The sequence below is a fragment of the Bubalus bubalis genome, chromosome 3 (genome assembly GCF_019923935.1).
Source record: "Bubalus bubalis isolate 160015118507 breed Murrah chromosome 3, NDDB_SH_1, whole genome shotgun sequence".
Lineage (NCBI taxonomy): Eukaryota > Metazoa > Chordata > Mammalia > Artiodactyla > Bovidae > Bubalus > Bubalus bubalis.
Window position 1 is genome coordinate 122019806 of NC_059159.1, and position 16213 is coordinate 122036018.

Consider the following 16213-nt stretch of genomic DNA (forward strand, 5'->3'; position numbering starts at 1 on the left):
TTTTCCTACACAGAAATACTGGAGTTGCCATTCCGTTCTCCCGGGGATCTTCCCAACCCAAGGATCGAAACAGTGTCTCCTGCACTGGCAGGCGGGTTCTTTACCACTGAGCCACCAGGGAAGGTTAAGGAAAGGGAATTGCTGTACAGGGTGAGGCCCTGGGCCCCTGTGATGGATGTGAAGTCAGTGATTGCTCTGGGTGTGTGAGTTTCTGTAGGTCCCCTTTCATGTTTCCCTTCCCCTGCCTTTCTCTTTCCTTCACAAGAAACGATGACAACTTGACAGAGCTTAGGACTAAAAACAGCCTTAAATAATGCGGCAGCAATTGCACGTTTTCTGAATCAACTGTGATATGTCTCTGGGAATATCTTTTTGTCAAGAACACAGGTCGAAATAAAACATTGGAAGACTGTCACCGCTTGTTTTCTAACTGCTGAGGAGTGGGACCATCTTGCCACCCGTGAATGCCCACAGACAAGCTCCCCCCAGCCCTCCCGCCACCTCCAGCCTACTCTTTTCTTCCTTATTTCTCAGGGCGTCACTCAGGGTGATGCGATATCCATCCAAAAACCCCAGAAGCTCAAGCATCAAACCAAAGTCCCCTCCTTCCTCAGCCGCCTCTGCCGTCAGCCCGATGTCCCCAGGACATCAGCTCCAGGCTCTCTGCCTGACCGCCCACCTAGCTCAGGCCCCATCCGTGCTTCCTCACTTCCTTCCCTCAGGCATGGGCGCTTCCCCTCTGTGCTCTATCTGGAATCACGTGATCCTCCATTTCTCAAAAATAATACTATCTTTTAAGTTCTAAGTCATGTTCATTTTAGGAGTATTGAACAAGGCTGGAAAGAATAATTCAGAAAGCAATATTAATCTGTAACTCCATCACCTGTAGGAAACAATTGTTAGCTAATGTTTTGTCCTAATTTTCCAAAAAATTCTATATACATACTTATTCATATATCCTTAAGAAAGTATCATTAAAAAATTGAGATTATGTTGAGTACAAAGTTACTTGTTCTACCTTTTGTATGTTAATTACAGTGCGAGCATTTCCCATCATCAGTTATTCTTCAAAAAATAAGATTTACAATGGCTGTGTCACAATCCATAATTTTGCTCCACCAGAATTTATTTACACATTCTGCCCTAGTTAGACATTATGAATCTTAGAATTTTGTGTTACCAAAAATACCTCTCTGATTCATGACATATAGATAAATAGACAAATCTTTGTACCTGTAACAATTTTCTCTGACTAGTTCCTAAAAGTAGAGGTGTTCGGTCAAAGGGTGTGAAGTTTTCAAGTCTCTTGATTCATACGCACAACTTAATTGGCAGGAAGTTCATATAAATTTATTCACACCCTCACCAGCTGTGTATGATATTACCTGCTTCACCGCACTATAGTTAGCGATATATGTTAGAAAAATTCTTTGCAATTTCATGGGTGAAGTGTGGTGTCTAATCAGTGACCCTGCTAAAAGGAAGTGTGATTGTAAACTCCCATCCCCACAGCATAAAGTCCAAAGTCCTGTCATGGAATCAAAGGCCTAGCAGAACATCTCTGCAGAAGCTTCGCCCGAGCTTGGTCAGCTGTGGGCTGCGGGCTGCGCTGCTCTCCTCTGTGCCTCTGTTCTGACCAGCAGAGGAAGCAGGAAGACAGACTGGAGGGTACCTGAGGGCTCAGACAAGCACTGTGCTTACCTACAGGGCGCAGGAGAGCTGGCCTTGCTGCTCGGCGGCCGAGCTCTCCCATCACACAAGATGGTACCACTGAGGCCAGAGGGGGCAGGGAATGGAGATGCTCTCAAGCCTGAGTCCGTTTCCTCTGTGTGTTCAAAACTGGGAAGAGGTCAAGCTCCAGGAAGAGGTGGAAATGGCAGGGTCTTAGTAGGTGGGTTGAAGACAGTGAAGCAGAGTCTGCCCAAGGCCACATGAAGCCTGGACGCTTGTCAGGGAGGCAGTGGAGCGGCTGCTGCTAAAGCGATAGAGGAATCCAGACCCTCAGCTGCTCCGGTGACCAGCGTCCCAGGGCCTGGGCTGGGCTGGAAATCTTGGAGGCTGGGCCTCGTCACTGCCTCTGCCGTCAGCTTCCTAGGCGCTACACTGTGCCTGTCATCTGCGAACTTCATCTCAGCTCTGCTCAGATTTGGGGAGGACCCCAGGCTCTGCCCTACATTGATGTATTTTCTGTTTATTTAAGAAACTGGTGTGGGCTTGGGGTTGGGCAGGGCCAGACCTTGGGACAGAGTGAAATCCGGTATTACTGGCTCTTAGAGCAACACTGAAATAAAGCAGGAGGAGCACAGTGAGAGGTGCAGAGTGGGGAGGCTTCCTGGAGGAGGCGTCATTCAACATGGGCCTTGAGGTTGGGGAGGGGTAAATCAGGAGCTGGGGTTAACAGATTTACAGTACTCTATGTAAAATAGGAAAACAACAAGGACCTCATGTGTAGCATAGGGAATTACATTTAAAAAATAAAAAGGCCTCGAGGATGACGTCCTTTTACACAGGGAGGTGTGTGCTGGATGGGGGCTGCCTTGTGGGAAGAAACAAGAAGGGCACAGAGTCGGGCATTGCTGGGCGCACAAGGCTCCTGCCGGGTTGGTGTGTGCGGCTGACAGGAGGGAGTCTGTGGGGCACAGGGTGGGGAAGGGGATTGGTCATGACCAGCAGGGCCAGGTTGCAGGGGTCTGGAATGCCCCCAGCGAAGCCCTTTCACTTCATCCTGAGAGCTCTGGGAGCCATTCAGGGGTTTTAGACAAGAAAGAGACATGATCAAATAGACTTTTCCGAAATATCCCTCTGGATGACCCTTGGAGGATAGATTGCGAGGAACAAGACAAATCTAGAGTCCAACCGGGAGGCTGGTGTGAAGATGCGGAGACTGATGCTGAGTGCTGGCCCAGGGCTCTGCCCGGGGAAGGAACAAAGCCAGAATTGTGAGCTTGGATCTGTGGCAGGATCAGTGGGAGGTGGTGCTGCCTTTCTGGGTTGAAGATTCCAGACCCCCAACCCTGTGCCCTACCCATCCTCTCTGTAGGCAAAGGCAGACCTGAGCTGCTAACCTGCAGGAGCCCTGGCCTCCCTCACCTGGAGGTCTGTATCTTGCCCCATACCTTCCTGGCAGCCTCCTTCACTTCCTTGTTCCTCAGGCTGTAGATGACGGGGTTCAGCATGGGTGTGACCACAGCATAGAGGACGGTGAAGACCTCGTCCGAGATACGGGCCTCCTTGCTCTTGGGTTTCATGTACATGAAGATAACGGTGCCGTAGTAAAGCATCACCACGGCCAGGTGTGCTGAGCAAGTAGAGAAGGCTTTGCGGCGCCCGGCGGCTGAGGGTACCCTCAGGGTGGTGGCCAGGATAAGCGTGTAGGACAGGCAGATGAAGGCCAGGGGCACGGGCAGCAGCAAGATGGCACCCACCAGCAGGAAGACCTCACTGATGGACGTGTCACCACAGGCCAGCTTCAGGACTGCCAGGATCTCGCAGGCGAAGTGACTGACCACACGGTGGCCGCAGAAGGGCAGCCTCATGGCAATGACTGTCTCAGTCACTGACATGAAGAGACAGAGGACCCAGGCGGCTCCCGCCAGCAACCAGCAGAGCCGGTGGCTCATCAGCACGGGGTACCTAAGGGGCCGGCAGATGGCCAGGTAGCGATCATAGGCCATGATGGTGAGCAGCAAACCCTCTGTGGAGCCTGTAGACAGACCCAGACACATCTGGAGTGCACAGCCAAGAAAGGAGATGGTCTTCTGGGCTGACACGAGGTGGACAAGCATCAGGGGCACAAAAGTGGACGTGTAGCAGATGTCCAGGATGGAGAGGTTTCCCAGGAAGAAGTACATGGGTGTGTGCAGGCGGGCATCCAGCACGCTGACCGCCACGATGCCTGTGTTCCCTAGCAGGGTCACCAGGTACATGGCTGAGCACAGAGGGAAGAGCAGGTGCTCCAGGGCAGGGTAACCTGAAAATCCTTTCAGGAAGAACTCAGACACCTCTGTGCTGTTGACTGGCTCCATATCACAGAGCTCTGGAGGGATGCATGGCTGGGAGGCAGGGAAAGAGGGTGCAGGGTTTAGGGGTGAAGCGTATTGCTAAGGCCTTTTCGAGCCCTGACACACTTTCTCTCTGAAACTCAGGGCAGTCCCCATACTTCTTCCAATCTTCAATCCACGTGAAAAATGAGGAATGAGGTGGGTCAGAATTTCTCTAAGAGAGTGTTAATGGAAATGTGAGCAATCTGAAAAAGCAATTTGAAACAACGTTGGATTAATCAAAAGCAAAGAATTTACTGTGGAACTTCTCAGAGTCATTAACACACCACTGTGATTTGTGACTTTCTGAAAGTGATGCAGAGAGTAGGTAGTTCCCAAACTTATTTGACCATAGATCCTCCTTTTACAGAGCACCCGTTAATCCCCTGCAAATAAGTATTCTAGCAGCACAGTTTCGGGAAAAATGGGCTGGATGGAAGGTCCTCAAATCTTAGAATCACCTGTAAGGATCACATGAGAATCACCTGAAAAGTTTGTGAAAACACAGAGTTTCTATCTTATTCAGTCTGAGTGATGCTGTTCTGTTGGTCAAGGGACCACACTTTGAAAATCACTGGGCTAGATGGTCTCTGAGGATCCTCCTGGCTTTCAGGAAGCCTTGAATTATATCATACTGTTCCCACCGATAGAGATACCTGTCTCATTTATCTCCCAGCCTGCAAAAGTCTGACTTGCCTCTGCAGTCAGCTCTGGTCTCCATGCATTAAGCACACGTGCTTTGTATTGGAGGGGCTCCTGGCCTCTGAGCCTATTAGGGGCTTGTCCACCTGTGAGCCCATAGGTCCTGCTTCATCAGCTACTGCGGATTGACCTTCAGAACTGATCTTCACCATATTCATTGGAAGGACTGATGCTGAAACTGAAGCTCCAATACTTTGACCACCTGATGCAAAGAGCTGACTCATTAGAAAAGACCCTGATTCTGGGAAAGATTGAAGGCAGGATGAGAAGGGGAAGACAGAGGATGAGATGGTTTGAATGGTACCACTGACTCAAGAGACACGAGTTTGAGCAAGCACTGGGATTGATGATGGACAGGGAAGCCTAGCATGCTGCAGTTCATGGGGTCACAAAGAGTTGGACACGACTGAGCAACTGAACTGACTGCTGATGTGTTTTTGAGTGAAAGTTTGATGGACCTTTCAGCCTGCCTCCTATTTTCTCTTAACCTGAGCCAGGGCTGCTTGGGCTTCATGAACTCCTAGGCATCAAATTGCAATAAGCTCTGAGAGATTAATCCACTGGAGCTCCCACTGTGCAGGTAGGGAAACTGAGGCTGCACAGCGGGTTCCTGGCAAGATGAGTCTAGAATCCTGTTCTCCTAACAGCATGACAGCTGCACTGAGCTCACAGCAGGTGTTTGCTTCTGTTAAGCCCCAAATATTGGTTGTTGTTTCATCACCCTAGATGGACATCTTTCTCCTAAGTGTCTCCCCCTACTCCCAATCTTCTCACCAGCTAAGGAGCAGGACTTAAACTTTCCCTAGTGTTTCGGGCTCTTGGAATCCGTGGGACACTCTGTCCAAGCCTGGTCTGGGTTGGGCACCAGTCCTCTCAATGCCACCCTTGAGAGAGACAATTTCCTTCTGTTAGTCCTACCATGTTTCTTCCTTTCAGAATCGAGAAGGGATTGAGTTCCTATCACACCCCAGACAGGGTGCTAGGCATTAGGGGAAGGAATGAGAACACATGTGCCCCCAGGCCAGGAAGCCTCAACCATTCCCTGATAAAAAGCCTCTCCAGTTCCTAGCTGAGCCTCATCCTGCTTCTGTTGGCATGCCTCTAGAGACAGGAAGTTTACTCCCTTAGACACACTTTTCTTTTTGCTGTCAGGCCACTCGACGCGTCACGAAATCCTTTCTGATGTGGACTCTCTCTGGGTCTCCCTGGGCCTCCAGCACCCAGTCAGGCCCAGGCTGGGGCCCCTGTGGACTATGCCCTCACATGCACAGATGCGGGGTCCCGAAGTTTGCGTGCTGCCTCAGAGGTGGAGGGGCATTTCTGCAGCAAAGAGAGCACTGGCCTTGCCCTGGGATCTCAGATAGAAGGTCTTCCCTTGCTTTGACTGTGTCTCTGTACATTGCTGGGTCAGCAGAGCGTGAGCTGGGAGCTCCCTTCAAGTCTCAGCAGGGAAACTCCAGGCTGGCTTCCTGGAGAGGCACCCTGGACGGGGCAGCAGTGGCAGCAGGAGCCATACCAGGGTTGGGGAGGCACAGAGTGGTGGGCACTGTGCTGCAGCCCCAGTGGCTGGGTCAGGCCATAGCCTCCTCCTTTGCGTAGTTCAACGGACCACAGAATTTATCCCCTAAAGTCATTGGCAACTGTCTGCAGTCAATGGCTGCAGACACGCTTGTCCAAAGATACATACACTCACACAGGCCACCACACAGGCACCTGCCTGCCTGTGTCACAAACACTTGACTGGCAGCCAGGTGCACACGTTCACCTGTGAGTATACACACCACATCAGGCTCATGTGTGTGCATGTACAGTCCTTTGCTTGAGTGTATGTGCAGCAGGCACTCACTCTTGTTCTCTTTCACACACATACATGCACACACACACACACACACACACACAACCAGTAGAGCAGGCCCATGGACCTGTGGCCAGAGCTTCAGAGGACCAGGCAGGACAGAGGATGTGCCTGGAGACAAGGCAGGGGCCCTGGACGTATCACGGGAGAAGCAGCAGCCCTGCCGGCAGGGAGCAATCTCTGCCTGGGATGAACCATGAGCACAAAGAAAGCTCAGACCCGGGACATGGTGAGCAGACCTGCTCAGTGCTTCATCTGCCTTCCGGCCTGAGTGCTGAGAACCTGAGAATCTGAGCCGCTCAGCCTTCTCTCCTGGACTGGGTGCCAAGAAGAGCCAGGAGGAGGAATGTAGCTGCAGGCTGTGGGACTCTGCTTCCCAGAGCTGGGCCAGGGAGCTTCATTTGCAGAGCCCACAGTGTCTTTCAGCGTATCTTCTGGCCAAATGCTATCTGAAAACCAGTTCAAATGCCACTTCCCCTGGGGAGCCTCCCTTTATCTTCTCCCAGCCCACCTGAGCCCTCTGTCCTGTATGCATCACAGCCGAGTGTGTGCACCTGGAGGATGGTGCACACCTTTCTCACTGGCTTCCAGCCTCTTTCTTAGCCCCACCAGCACACAGGGAGGTCTCCCTCTCCCCTCCTCACCGAGATTCTGAAGGCCAAGCTGAAGCCCCCGGCCTGGCCACAGACAACTTCTTCCTGTCCCATTGCCACTTCCTGAGGCTAAGACACATTGGGAGTGAGCAGCTGGCTGCTCAATTCGAGCGGTTCCTAGCCTGGATGACACCCGTCTGAACTGGGAGGGGGCTTGCAGATCAGCAAGACCACCCCTTGTTATGTATGGGAGAAATGAAACTCAAAGAAGAAAGGGGCTTGCCCAGTGCTGCACAGTGAGTAGAGGGGAAACCAAGGCTGCAGGAGTTCCCTGGGGCTCCTGATCCCAGCCCTTTCCTCTGCCCCATGTCACCATTTTTTTTTCTTACCTTCAGCCTCTTTCAGATCCATATGCCTCGTTTCCTGGAAGATGTTTCTGAGACCAGGAACCTTCACTGGCTGTAATCAGGAGAAAACAGGTCCAAGAATCAGGTCTGAGCCTCCTCTATCCAAAAATCCTCAGTGGACAGGACCCAGAGTTTCACATTATTGGAGCTTCCAAACTAAGAAGACACACCTAGGCTGTCGTAGAGTTTAGTGAAGTGTTTTCAATGTGATACAGTTAAGTGGAGCTCTTAGAATTTGGGAGAAGTAGACCAAGCACTCAGAGAAGGCAATGGCACCCCACTCCAGCACTCTTGCCTGGAAAATCACATGGACGAAGGAGCCTGGAATGCTGCAGTCCATGGAGTCGCTGAGGGTCAGACACGACTCAGTGACTTCACTTTCACATTTCACTTTCACGCATTAGAGAAGGAAATGGCAACCCACATCAGTGTTCTTGCCTGGAGAATCCCAGGGACGGGAGGGCCTGGTGGGCTGCCGTCTATGGGGTCGCACAGAGTCGGACACGACTGAAGCGACTTAGCAGCAGCAGCAGCTGCAGACCAAGCACTTAGAATGCAGTGCATTCTCTGCAGTGTGTCAGGTTCGGCAGCAGGGTGCCCAGTGGTTCACTGTCAGCAGCCAGCGACTGCCCGCCCGAGCAGCTCCCAGCCCCATGCTGGCTGACAGCCTCCTGGGGAGCAGGGACCTTTCAAAGCTCCCTGTACCAGGGGACCGCACCATTCCCAAGGCAATTTAGAGGCAGAAGGGGAAATTCACCCAGCTTAGAAACTGTGGGGTACTTCAGGGATGATGTCCCAAAGACCCAATTACACAGAGTCTACTTAGAGATCTTAATTGGTGTAGAAGGTTGGAGGAGGTGGCTCAGGGCCAGGAATCCACCCTCACAGGTCAGTCCTCAGTGTGGGCCATGAACGTTTACAGGATCAATAAATGAATGGATGGATGGATGCACAATTAAGTCAATGTATAGGCCACTCTTAGTGAATACATTTAAAGACATTGGAGTGACTGAATGAACAATTGATAGGCAGTTTCACCTTTAAGGGAAACTCTGTCCCCATTAACAGTCACACTGCATTTCCACTCAAGTTTCTTCTGGCCCTCAGTTCACTTCAGTCGCTGAGTCGTGTCCGACTCTTTGTGACCCCATGGACTGCAGCATGCCAGGCCTCCCTGTCCATCACCAACTCCCGGAGTTTACTCAATCTCATGCCCATTGAGTTGGTGATGCCATCCAACCATCTCATCCTCTGTCGTCCCCTTCTCCTCCCGCCTTCAGTCTTTCCCACATCAGGGTCTTTTCAAATGTCAGGTGTTTGCATCAGGTGGCCAAAGTATTGGAGTTTCAGCTTCAATATCCGTCAGAAGGGTTTAGATAGCAAACAAACTGTGCCCACGAAGTGTGGTGGGACACAAAGGAGAGAGCCCCTTTAAAAAGCTAGGAAAGGCTGTGTTCAAGTGATGGTGTCCAAGGTGGCTTGAAAAAATGTCCCATATCTCCCCAGGGAACAGCATGAACAACATACAGAGATGTGGGGAGTACCAACAGTGTGGAGAGGGGTTGGTGGTGTGCAGGGGTGAGTAGAACATCGGGCTCACAAAGTGGGGGTTGTGTTCTGGAGTCCCGAGGACTCAGCTGAAGAATGTGGTCTTCCTTCTGTGGTAAGAGGGAGGCATCATAGGTTCTTGGGTGGTGAATCAGCCAGGATCTGGCCAAAGTAGCAGGACCAGCGTGAGTGATGTAAGGCTTTGTTGTGGAGAACAGAGCTGTCATTGGTGGGAGCTGCAGGAGAAGCCTCTGCCGCGCTCGGCCTCTGCGCTTGGTGTCAGGTCTGAAGCTGCTCTCGGGTGGCGTGAAGGGGCAGGTGGGGACAGACCAGCGCCCAGGAGGACACGCTGGAACCCGTGTCTGGCCCTCACTGCCTTGGACTCAGTCACACTGCTGACCCCAGGAGGAGCTGGCGCTCTCTGATTGGAGCTCCCTTCGCTCGGGCCTCAGAGCAGCTGCAGGTGGCCTGGCAGGAGCCCGAGGGGCTGCACTGACAGCAAGTAGGGCTCCACCACCTCAGCGCGGCCTTGCCTCTGCCTTTCCATCTCTTCCAGATTCTCTCGTGCTCAACCCGAACCCAGAACCTGAGAGCAGAGTAAGCTCTTGGAGGGCCAGTGGAAATCTAGCTGGATACTCCAATCCAGAGTCACACAAGCCAGCTAACCAGTGCTCCCTGGGGTGATTAACCTGGAAGCAGCCAGTGAGGCACAGCTGGCCAGAGAATGGAAGCTCTAGAAACCTCTAGTAGCTCCTGGGTTGACTGTAGGGTAGTGGCATTGTCACCAGGCTCTTCAGGAATTCCTTAGTCCTCCCCCTCCCTCCAGATGTGGGGTAGGTGGGCATCCCCAACCCTTGGTGTCGGCTCTGGCCTATGCCTTGAATGATTGGCCAAGGAGGTAGAAGTAGAAGTAACAGGTAAATACTGAGTGGAAGCTGAAACAATCCACACAGGCTTTGTCATCTTCTCTTCTTCTTTTGCCATTTGACCAGTAGTGTGCATAAGGCAGATGCTTTATCATCTTGAGGCCCACAGAATGAAAAAGATGAAGTAGATCCCCTGTCCAATCTCTGATGGACCTGGAGAGTGAGCAAGAAAAAGAACCTTTGTATTTTTAAGCCTCTGCAATTTTGAAGTCACGCCACAGTATAACTAGTTCCCCAGGTGGCGCTAGTGGTAAAGAATCCCCCTGCCAATACAGGAGACATAAGAGACCTTGGTTCGATACCTGGGTCGGGAAGATCCCCTGGAAGAGGACATGGCAACCCACTCGAGTGTTCTTGCTTGAAGAATGCCATGGACAAATAAGCCTGGAAGGCTAGAGTCCATATGTTCCCAAAGATGTGGACAGGACTAAAGTGACTGAGCACACACACACCTGCCTGATGGACTTGAGAAGAACAGGAAAGCCGGCCATCTTCCTGGAGAGGAGGTCTCCCCTCAGCAGAGCTACGGCAGCAGCTTTCACCTCCGAATTCCTTAGGCTGTAGATGATGGGGTTAAGCGAGGGGGTCACGACCCCATAGAACAATGCAAGAAGCTTATCCAAGTAGAGGTCCTTGGCCTTGGGCTTGAAGTACGTGAAGAAGATAGTCCCATAGAAAATCACCACCACTGTGAGGTGGGCAGAGCAGGTAGAGAAGGCTTTGTGCCGGCCGGCAGCAGAGGGCACCCTCAGGACGGCAGTGAGGATGAACACGTAGGACAGGAAGATGAGCAGCAGCGGGGGCAGTGTCACAACAGCTGAAGCCACCATTAATATCAGTGCATTGAGAGAGATGTCCCCACAGGCGAGTTTCAGCACCGCCAAGATCTCACAGAAGAAGTGGTTGATGATATTGTGGCCACAGAAGGGGAGGCTCCAGGTGAGAATGGAATGGAGAAGGGAGTTGGCAAAGCCTGCCCCCCAGCTCAGGGTCACCATCCACATGCACGTGTGCCAGCTCATGAGCTCTGAGTAGCGAAGAGGCTGGCAGATGGCCACATACCGGTCACACACCATCATGGCCAAGAGCACGCACTCCGTGGAGCCCAGCGCCAGGGTCAGGTACATCTGCAGGGCACAGCCAGGGAAGGAGATGGTGCTTTGGGTTTCCAGGAAGTTGACCAGCATGAGAGGCACGAAGGAGGATGTGCCAGAGATGTCCATGAGGGCGAGGTTGCTGAGGAAGAAGTACATGGGGGTGTGCAGGCGGGGGTCCAGCATGTTCAGCCCAATAAGGAGGGCGTTCCCCAGCACGTTCACAGAGTAGATGCCCAGGAAGAGCACAAACAGGACCATCTCTAGGTTGTGGTGGTCGTGTAGCCCCAGCAGGACAAACTCTGTCACGACCGTCTGGTTTGCCCCATTCATCTCACTCTCCATCCATCTCATTCTCCCTCTTTTCCCATCTGCACCATGAAGGTGTTGGTTAAGCACCAGTGGGCCTGGGAGCCAAGCAACGTGCATGTGTTACCTGGGATGGGTCAGCCCTGCCTCTGGAACTCAGTTTCACCATCAGTACAATGAGAGAGTGGACGTCAGGTCTGCAAGCCAGCCCCCTCAGTTCTGTCGTTCTGGTGTAACTTACAGGAGATGCGGTCCATTCTAATCTCCTAAGCTCTTCTCTCTTCTCCCCAGGCTGACCTAGGGGAGACAAGAGAATAAATTGTTGTTTCTTGAGCTCCTTTTGAATCTGCAGTGTTCTTGGTTATGAAGAGAAAGCACGTTTTCTAGGTTATGACTTCATGTGGCTGAATGATGCCCATAGGATTTCAGATTCATTCACTTACTGAGGATTTGACAGTGCCTACCCTGTGCAGGGTGTTTAGGTGCTGGGCTATATCAGTAAGAAAACTTAGTGAACAAAAGATGCCACAATTATAACAAGTGCTGCTCCTCTTTCTCAAATTAAGTGGGATGAGCTTGGGAAGGCAGGTGGGTGATGAATGATGGTCACCTCATTCCTTTGGGCATAAAGGTTGAATATTTCTACTGCATAGGATGTACAAGCCTTATTCAGGTGTCTCTCCTTAAGATCAGAGACCATGCATTGATTTTTAAAAGAATATACAAGAACATACTTATCCCAATAGAGCCACTGGTCACAACATTTAACTCTGGTCATAAAAGCCAATTGAGTCTCTTCTTGGCCTCCATATAGCTTTTTAGAATAAATTATATTGACAATAATATTACACAGGAGGGAAATGCAGGTTCTAATCTGGCAGAGGTGTCCTGGGTCACTGACCTGCTCTATAAAGGGAGGGTGGGAAGCGGCCACAGTCTTTGCCCAGGAGCCTCCATGTCTCTTCTGAGGTGGGCTCAGCCCCTTGGGAAATGCCAGTGTCTGGAGGGAGCCAAGTGTCAAGTGTTAGATGGAAAGCTGTCTTGTGACCCAGGTGACCTCCTGCTCTTAGGGAGAAATAGGAGCTGATAGTGAACTTTAACTTGTCAGAAGATCAAATCATCCCTCCCTCCATCTCTTCAGTCCTTGACGGACGTGAGGCCAATGTCCTATGACAACGTTAGAGTCCTCTCTGTCCTTCAGCAATTGTTCCCTCCCTCTCATTCTTCCTGTAGAATTGCATCTATCGTTCATTTCAGCCGGTGAGCTTACTATTCCCAAATAAACCATGTCTGTCCCCAGAGCTATAACTTTGCCCAAGAAGTTCCCTTTTGAAGGCTTGTCCTCCCTCTCCTCCCCACTAGGGGGATGCTTTTTCTCCTCTTCAGAGCCCAGCTCCTCTCTCCTCCTCACCCACCTGCCCCCTGCACAGTTGCCTGCTCCCTTTTTCCTCCCACAGCACTTGGCCATCCTTCCTGTTATGTGCTGCACACCTGTCTCCTCTGTCACACCTGAGAGCAGACTCGGTCTACTTCCTCCAGGCACCTCATACTGTGAATGCTTCCAAGGCCAGTCAGTCAACAGATAGTTCAAAAACCCAGCACTGCATAACAGCTTCATAACTAAGTATAGCTCTCCAACATTGACCAAGTCACTTGGCCTGTGAGCCTCAATTTCCTTTTGAAAAGCAGGGATTCTATGTAGTCCAGATGAGACTCACATAAAAAAGTACTGGTAAATCAGCTAGTGGCAAGGCTTCAGGTCAGAGACTGTGCCTTCAACCATGGCACCTGCTGGATCTGTGCTCCCCTCCTCCCAGACAAGACCTCCAGCATCTGTCAGGACTCCCTCTCTCCCCAGAGCTTGTGCTGGTTTTCCCTCCCCCAGCCTAAATCAGGGTGATATTATTAAGGAAGTTTCTGGATCATATGGGGTAGGTGATTAATCTGGGTCAGTCGTTGACCGTAAATCTTATCTATGCAAACACCTGAAGGTAGAGATTCTCTTGCTGAAGTTTGGCAAACACGTGAATAACTGCCTGAGTGTGATGGCTTATTAACTCGCACATCCAGGATATTATTATGGAGCACCTACTATGCACTGAGTGCTGGCGACACAGCAGAGGCTCATGTGCCTTCTTCCCTTGCAGTGTTTGCAGGCATCCCCTCTCTCTTGGTGACCTTGATCCTATTTCCTCCTCTCACTTGGCTTTAGAAACATCTAGATTCTCTTTGAGTCTGGAATGTAAAGACAGAGTAAAACTTGACGTCTGGAAAGCAGAAGTTAAAAGGGCAGGTTTCTCCCAGGTTATGACTTCATGTGGCTGGATTAAGTCCACAGCTTCTTTCAGATTCAAATGTAAGGCCTTTGTCTATGTCCAAGAGTCCTGATAACCTCCAATTCCGACACTGGACACAGGAGTGGGGGTGTTTTCAGGCAAGTAAATGGTAGGAAACCACCTAACTCTGCATTTCTCTCCCCAGACTTGTCTCCATCAGAAAGACCAAGTGGGAATGGCATGGACATCGGAGGGCTTTGTCATCAGGCTCAGGCCTTCCCTCAACCCCCCTCACTTCCTGCACCTTCGGCATGCCTCCCCACCTCAGCAGACCACACTCCCCATTGGTGGACAAACCCCACTGGCTCCCGTCCCCTCCCTCTTCTGCTTTCCTCAGGCCAGTGCACCTTTCTCTCTGTACTCATCCTCCAAGGCTCAGCTCACACCCACCTCCTCCCTGGGGCTGCCTTCTCAGACGTCTCCACAGCACTGACCATCCTGACACCATGATGCTCACACAGTCGTTAGCACGGTTTGTTGTGCATGTCATTCTCTCTTATATAATAGACTGTGAACCTTGGAAATCAAAGGACTGTGTCCAATTTACCCGCAACCTCCCCAGAGCACCACACAGGAGCTGCTGTATAAGATGCAGTGCTTTCCTTCTGCTAAAATCCTGATCCCCGATTTCCCACCTTGAGATCATCCTCCTTCTCCTTTCCCCCATGTGCATGCACAGGATGTGATCACAAGGACGAGAGCTTTGGGGGTGCCAACTCCTCCATGCAAGAACAACTGCTCCCTCTCAAGAGCTAAATGAGGAGACAGGTGGGTTTCCTTTTAATTTAAGCATCTGATCAGAACACATTCATGGAAATCAGGAACAGCCCATGAAGCTGTAGGCCTGTGACCCCAAAGAAATAAGACTCTGTCTAGAAAACACCATGCTGCCAGGTTATTGACAGCTTGGACTGCAACATGGGCTCAGGCTGGCACCACAGACAGCAACTGTAGTTCTCTTGGTCCATCAAGATGAGCTGAGTTTTGGCTATTTTCAGAATGGATAACTAACAAGGATGTATTGCACAACACATGGAATTGTACTCAATGTTACGTGCCAGCCTGGATGGTGGGGAGTGGGAGGGGGAGGATGGGTCCTTGTATCTGAATGACTGAGTCCCTTCCCTGTTCACCTGAAACTACCTCAATATTGTTCATCAGCTATACCCCCAATACAAAATAAAAAACTTAAAGTTTAAAATCAAAAAGATCTTACAGTGGGAAAAAAAAGATGAGCAGAGTCTTGCTGCAGTAACACACAACCTCAGGATTTTAGTGACTTAGCAGAACAGAGGTTTAGTTTTCACCCTTCATCTCCATTGCAGGTTTTCAGGGGGCTCTGTTCCAGGTTGTCATCCTCAGAGACCATGGCTCCTCCCTCTGGGATGTCACCAGTTCTCACAGCTGGGAAAGAACACAGGAGATCTCACACCAGCAGGTCACTGGTCCAAACCAGAAGCGACATGTGTCCCATCTGTCCACAGCCTGCTGCACTGTGTAATCCTACAAATGCCCAGAGGAGGAGGACCAGACACGCTGCAGAGCATTTTGGTGCAATGGTGTTTTGCAGTAGACTCAGGAAACCACTCTAGCATCTGTCTGACAGGTCTCTCATTCCATCATGTCCTGGAAAGTAGGTTCATAGAGAATCACTGTCTAATTCTCTCCCCACTTTTAGCCTTCTGAGAGGCAAGGTGATGCCCTGGAAGGAGACCTAGACTGGGAGTTAGGGATCCAGGTCTGATTCTTGTCCTTGTTCCCATTCTGCTCTATGACCTTCGTTGAGTTTCTCCTTGTGTGAAGTGGAATCATTCAATATGTGGCTTCTTACACTCTGTACCATCCCTGAAATATTCCCTCATCTTTCTAGCAACTTCCAACCCAGGTAAATATCATGTCAGTTTCATTGGCTGGTAAATCTAGTTTAAACCATTTCATTCTTATTTTAATCTTCAGACATGATTTTAAAAGGAAGTTGAGGAGCACAAGAAGAAGCTGCTGTTAGAATGACCCAGAAGTTCCCTCATCTGGATTCCCGCATCACTCCACACTGACGGCAGAGACGGTGAGTGTGGGCTTTGGAGTCAGACCAACAAGCCCAAGTCTGAGACCTGCCACTTGCTAATGGCTTTCTCAGTCTCAGCCTCCTTACCTGTAGGGATAAGAATAGTATTTCCTTTGGGGAATTTTGAAGATTCAGTGAAAGGCATTAGCACAGACATTTGCACAGGGTAAGTATTCAGCAAGTGGTAGTGGATATTGTAGTATCAATTTGTTCCCTTCTCCAAGCAGGTATTCTGGTTTCTGTATGATTAAAAAAGATTTCAGGAGAATAGTCAACATGCTAGATGGATTTTCCTTGCCTCCTACCTGTTGTTTAGTGACATTAGGGCAGGCAGGTGG

General features: G+C 50.6%; 2 protein-coding genes across 2 annotated transcripts; both read right to left on the reverse strand.

Annotated features, from left to right (window-relative positions):
* Positions 1-2147: 2147 nt before the first annotated feature.
* Positions 2148-4669, reverse strand: LOC112583559 (olfactory receptor 13J1-like). Its single transcript, XM_045164705.1, has one exon. It carries the CDS (start codon positions 4023-4025, stop codon positions 3087-3089), a length of 939 nt encoding a protein of 312 aa, XP_045020640.1. The 5' UTR covers positions 4026-4669; the 3' UTR covers positions 2148-3086.
* On the reverse strand, positions 4485-11519 carry LOC102401627 (olfactory receptor 2S2-like). The gene is made up of 3 exons (XM_044938408.2): positions 10524-11519; positions 7580-7649; positions 4485-4501 (listed from the first exon to the last, which is right to left on the reverse strand). Exons 1-3 carry the CDS (start codon positions 11517-11519, stop codon positions 4485-4487), a joined length of 1083 nt encoding a protein of 360 aa, XP_044794343.2.
* Positions 11520-16213: the final 4694 nt, after the last annotated feature.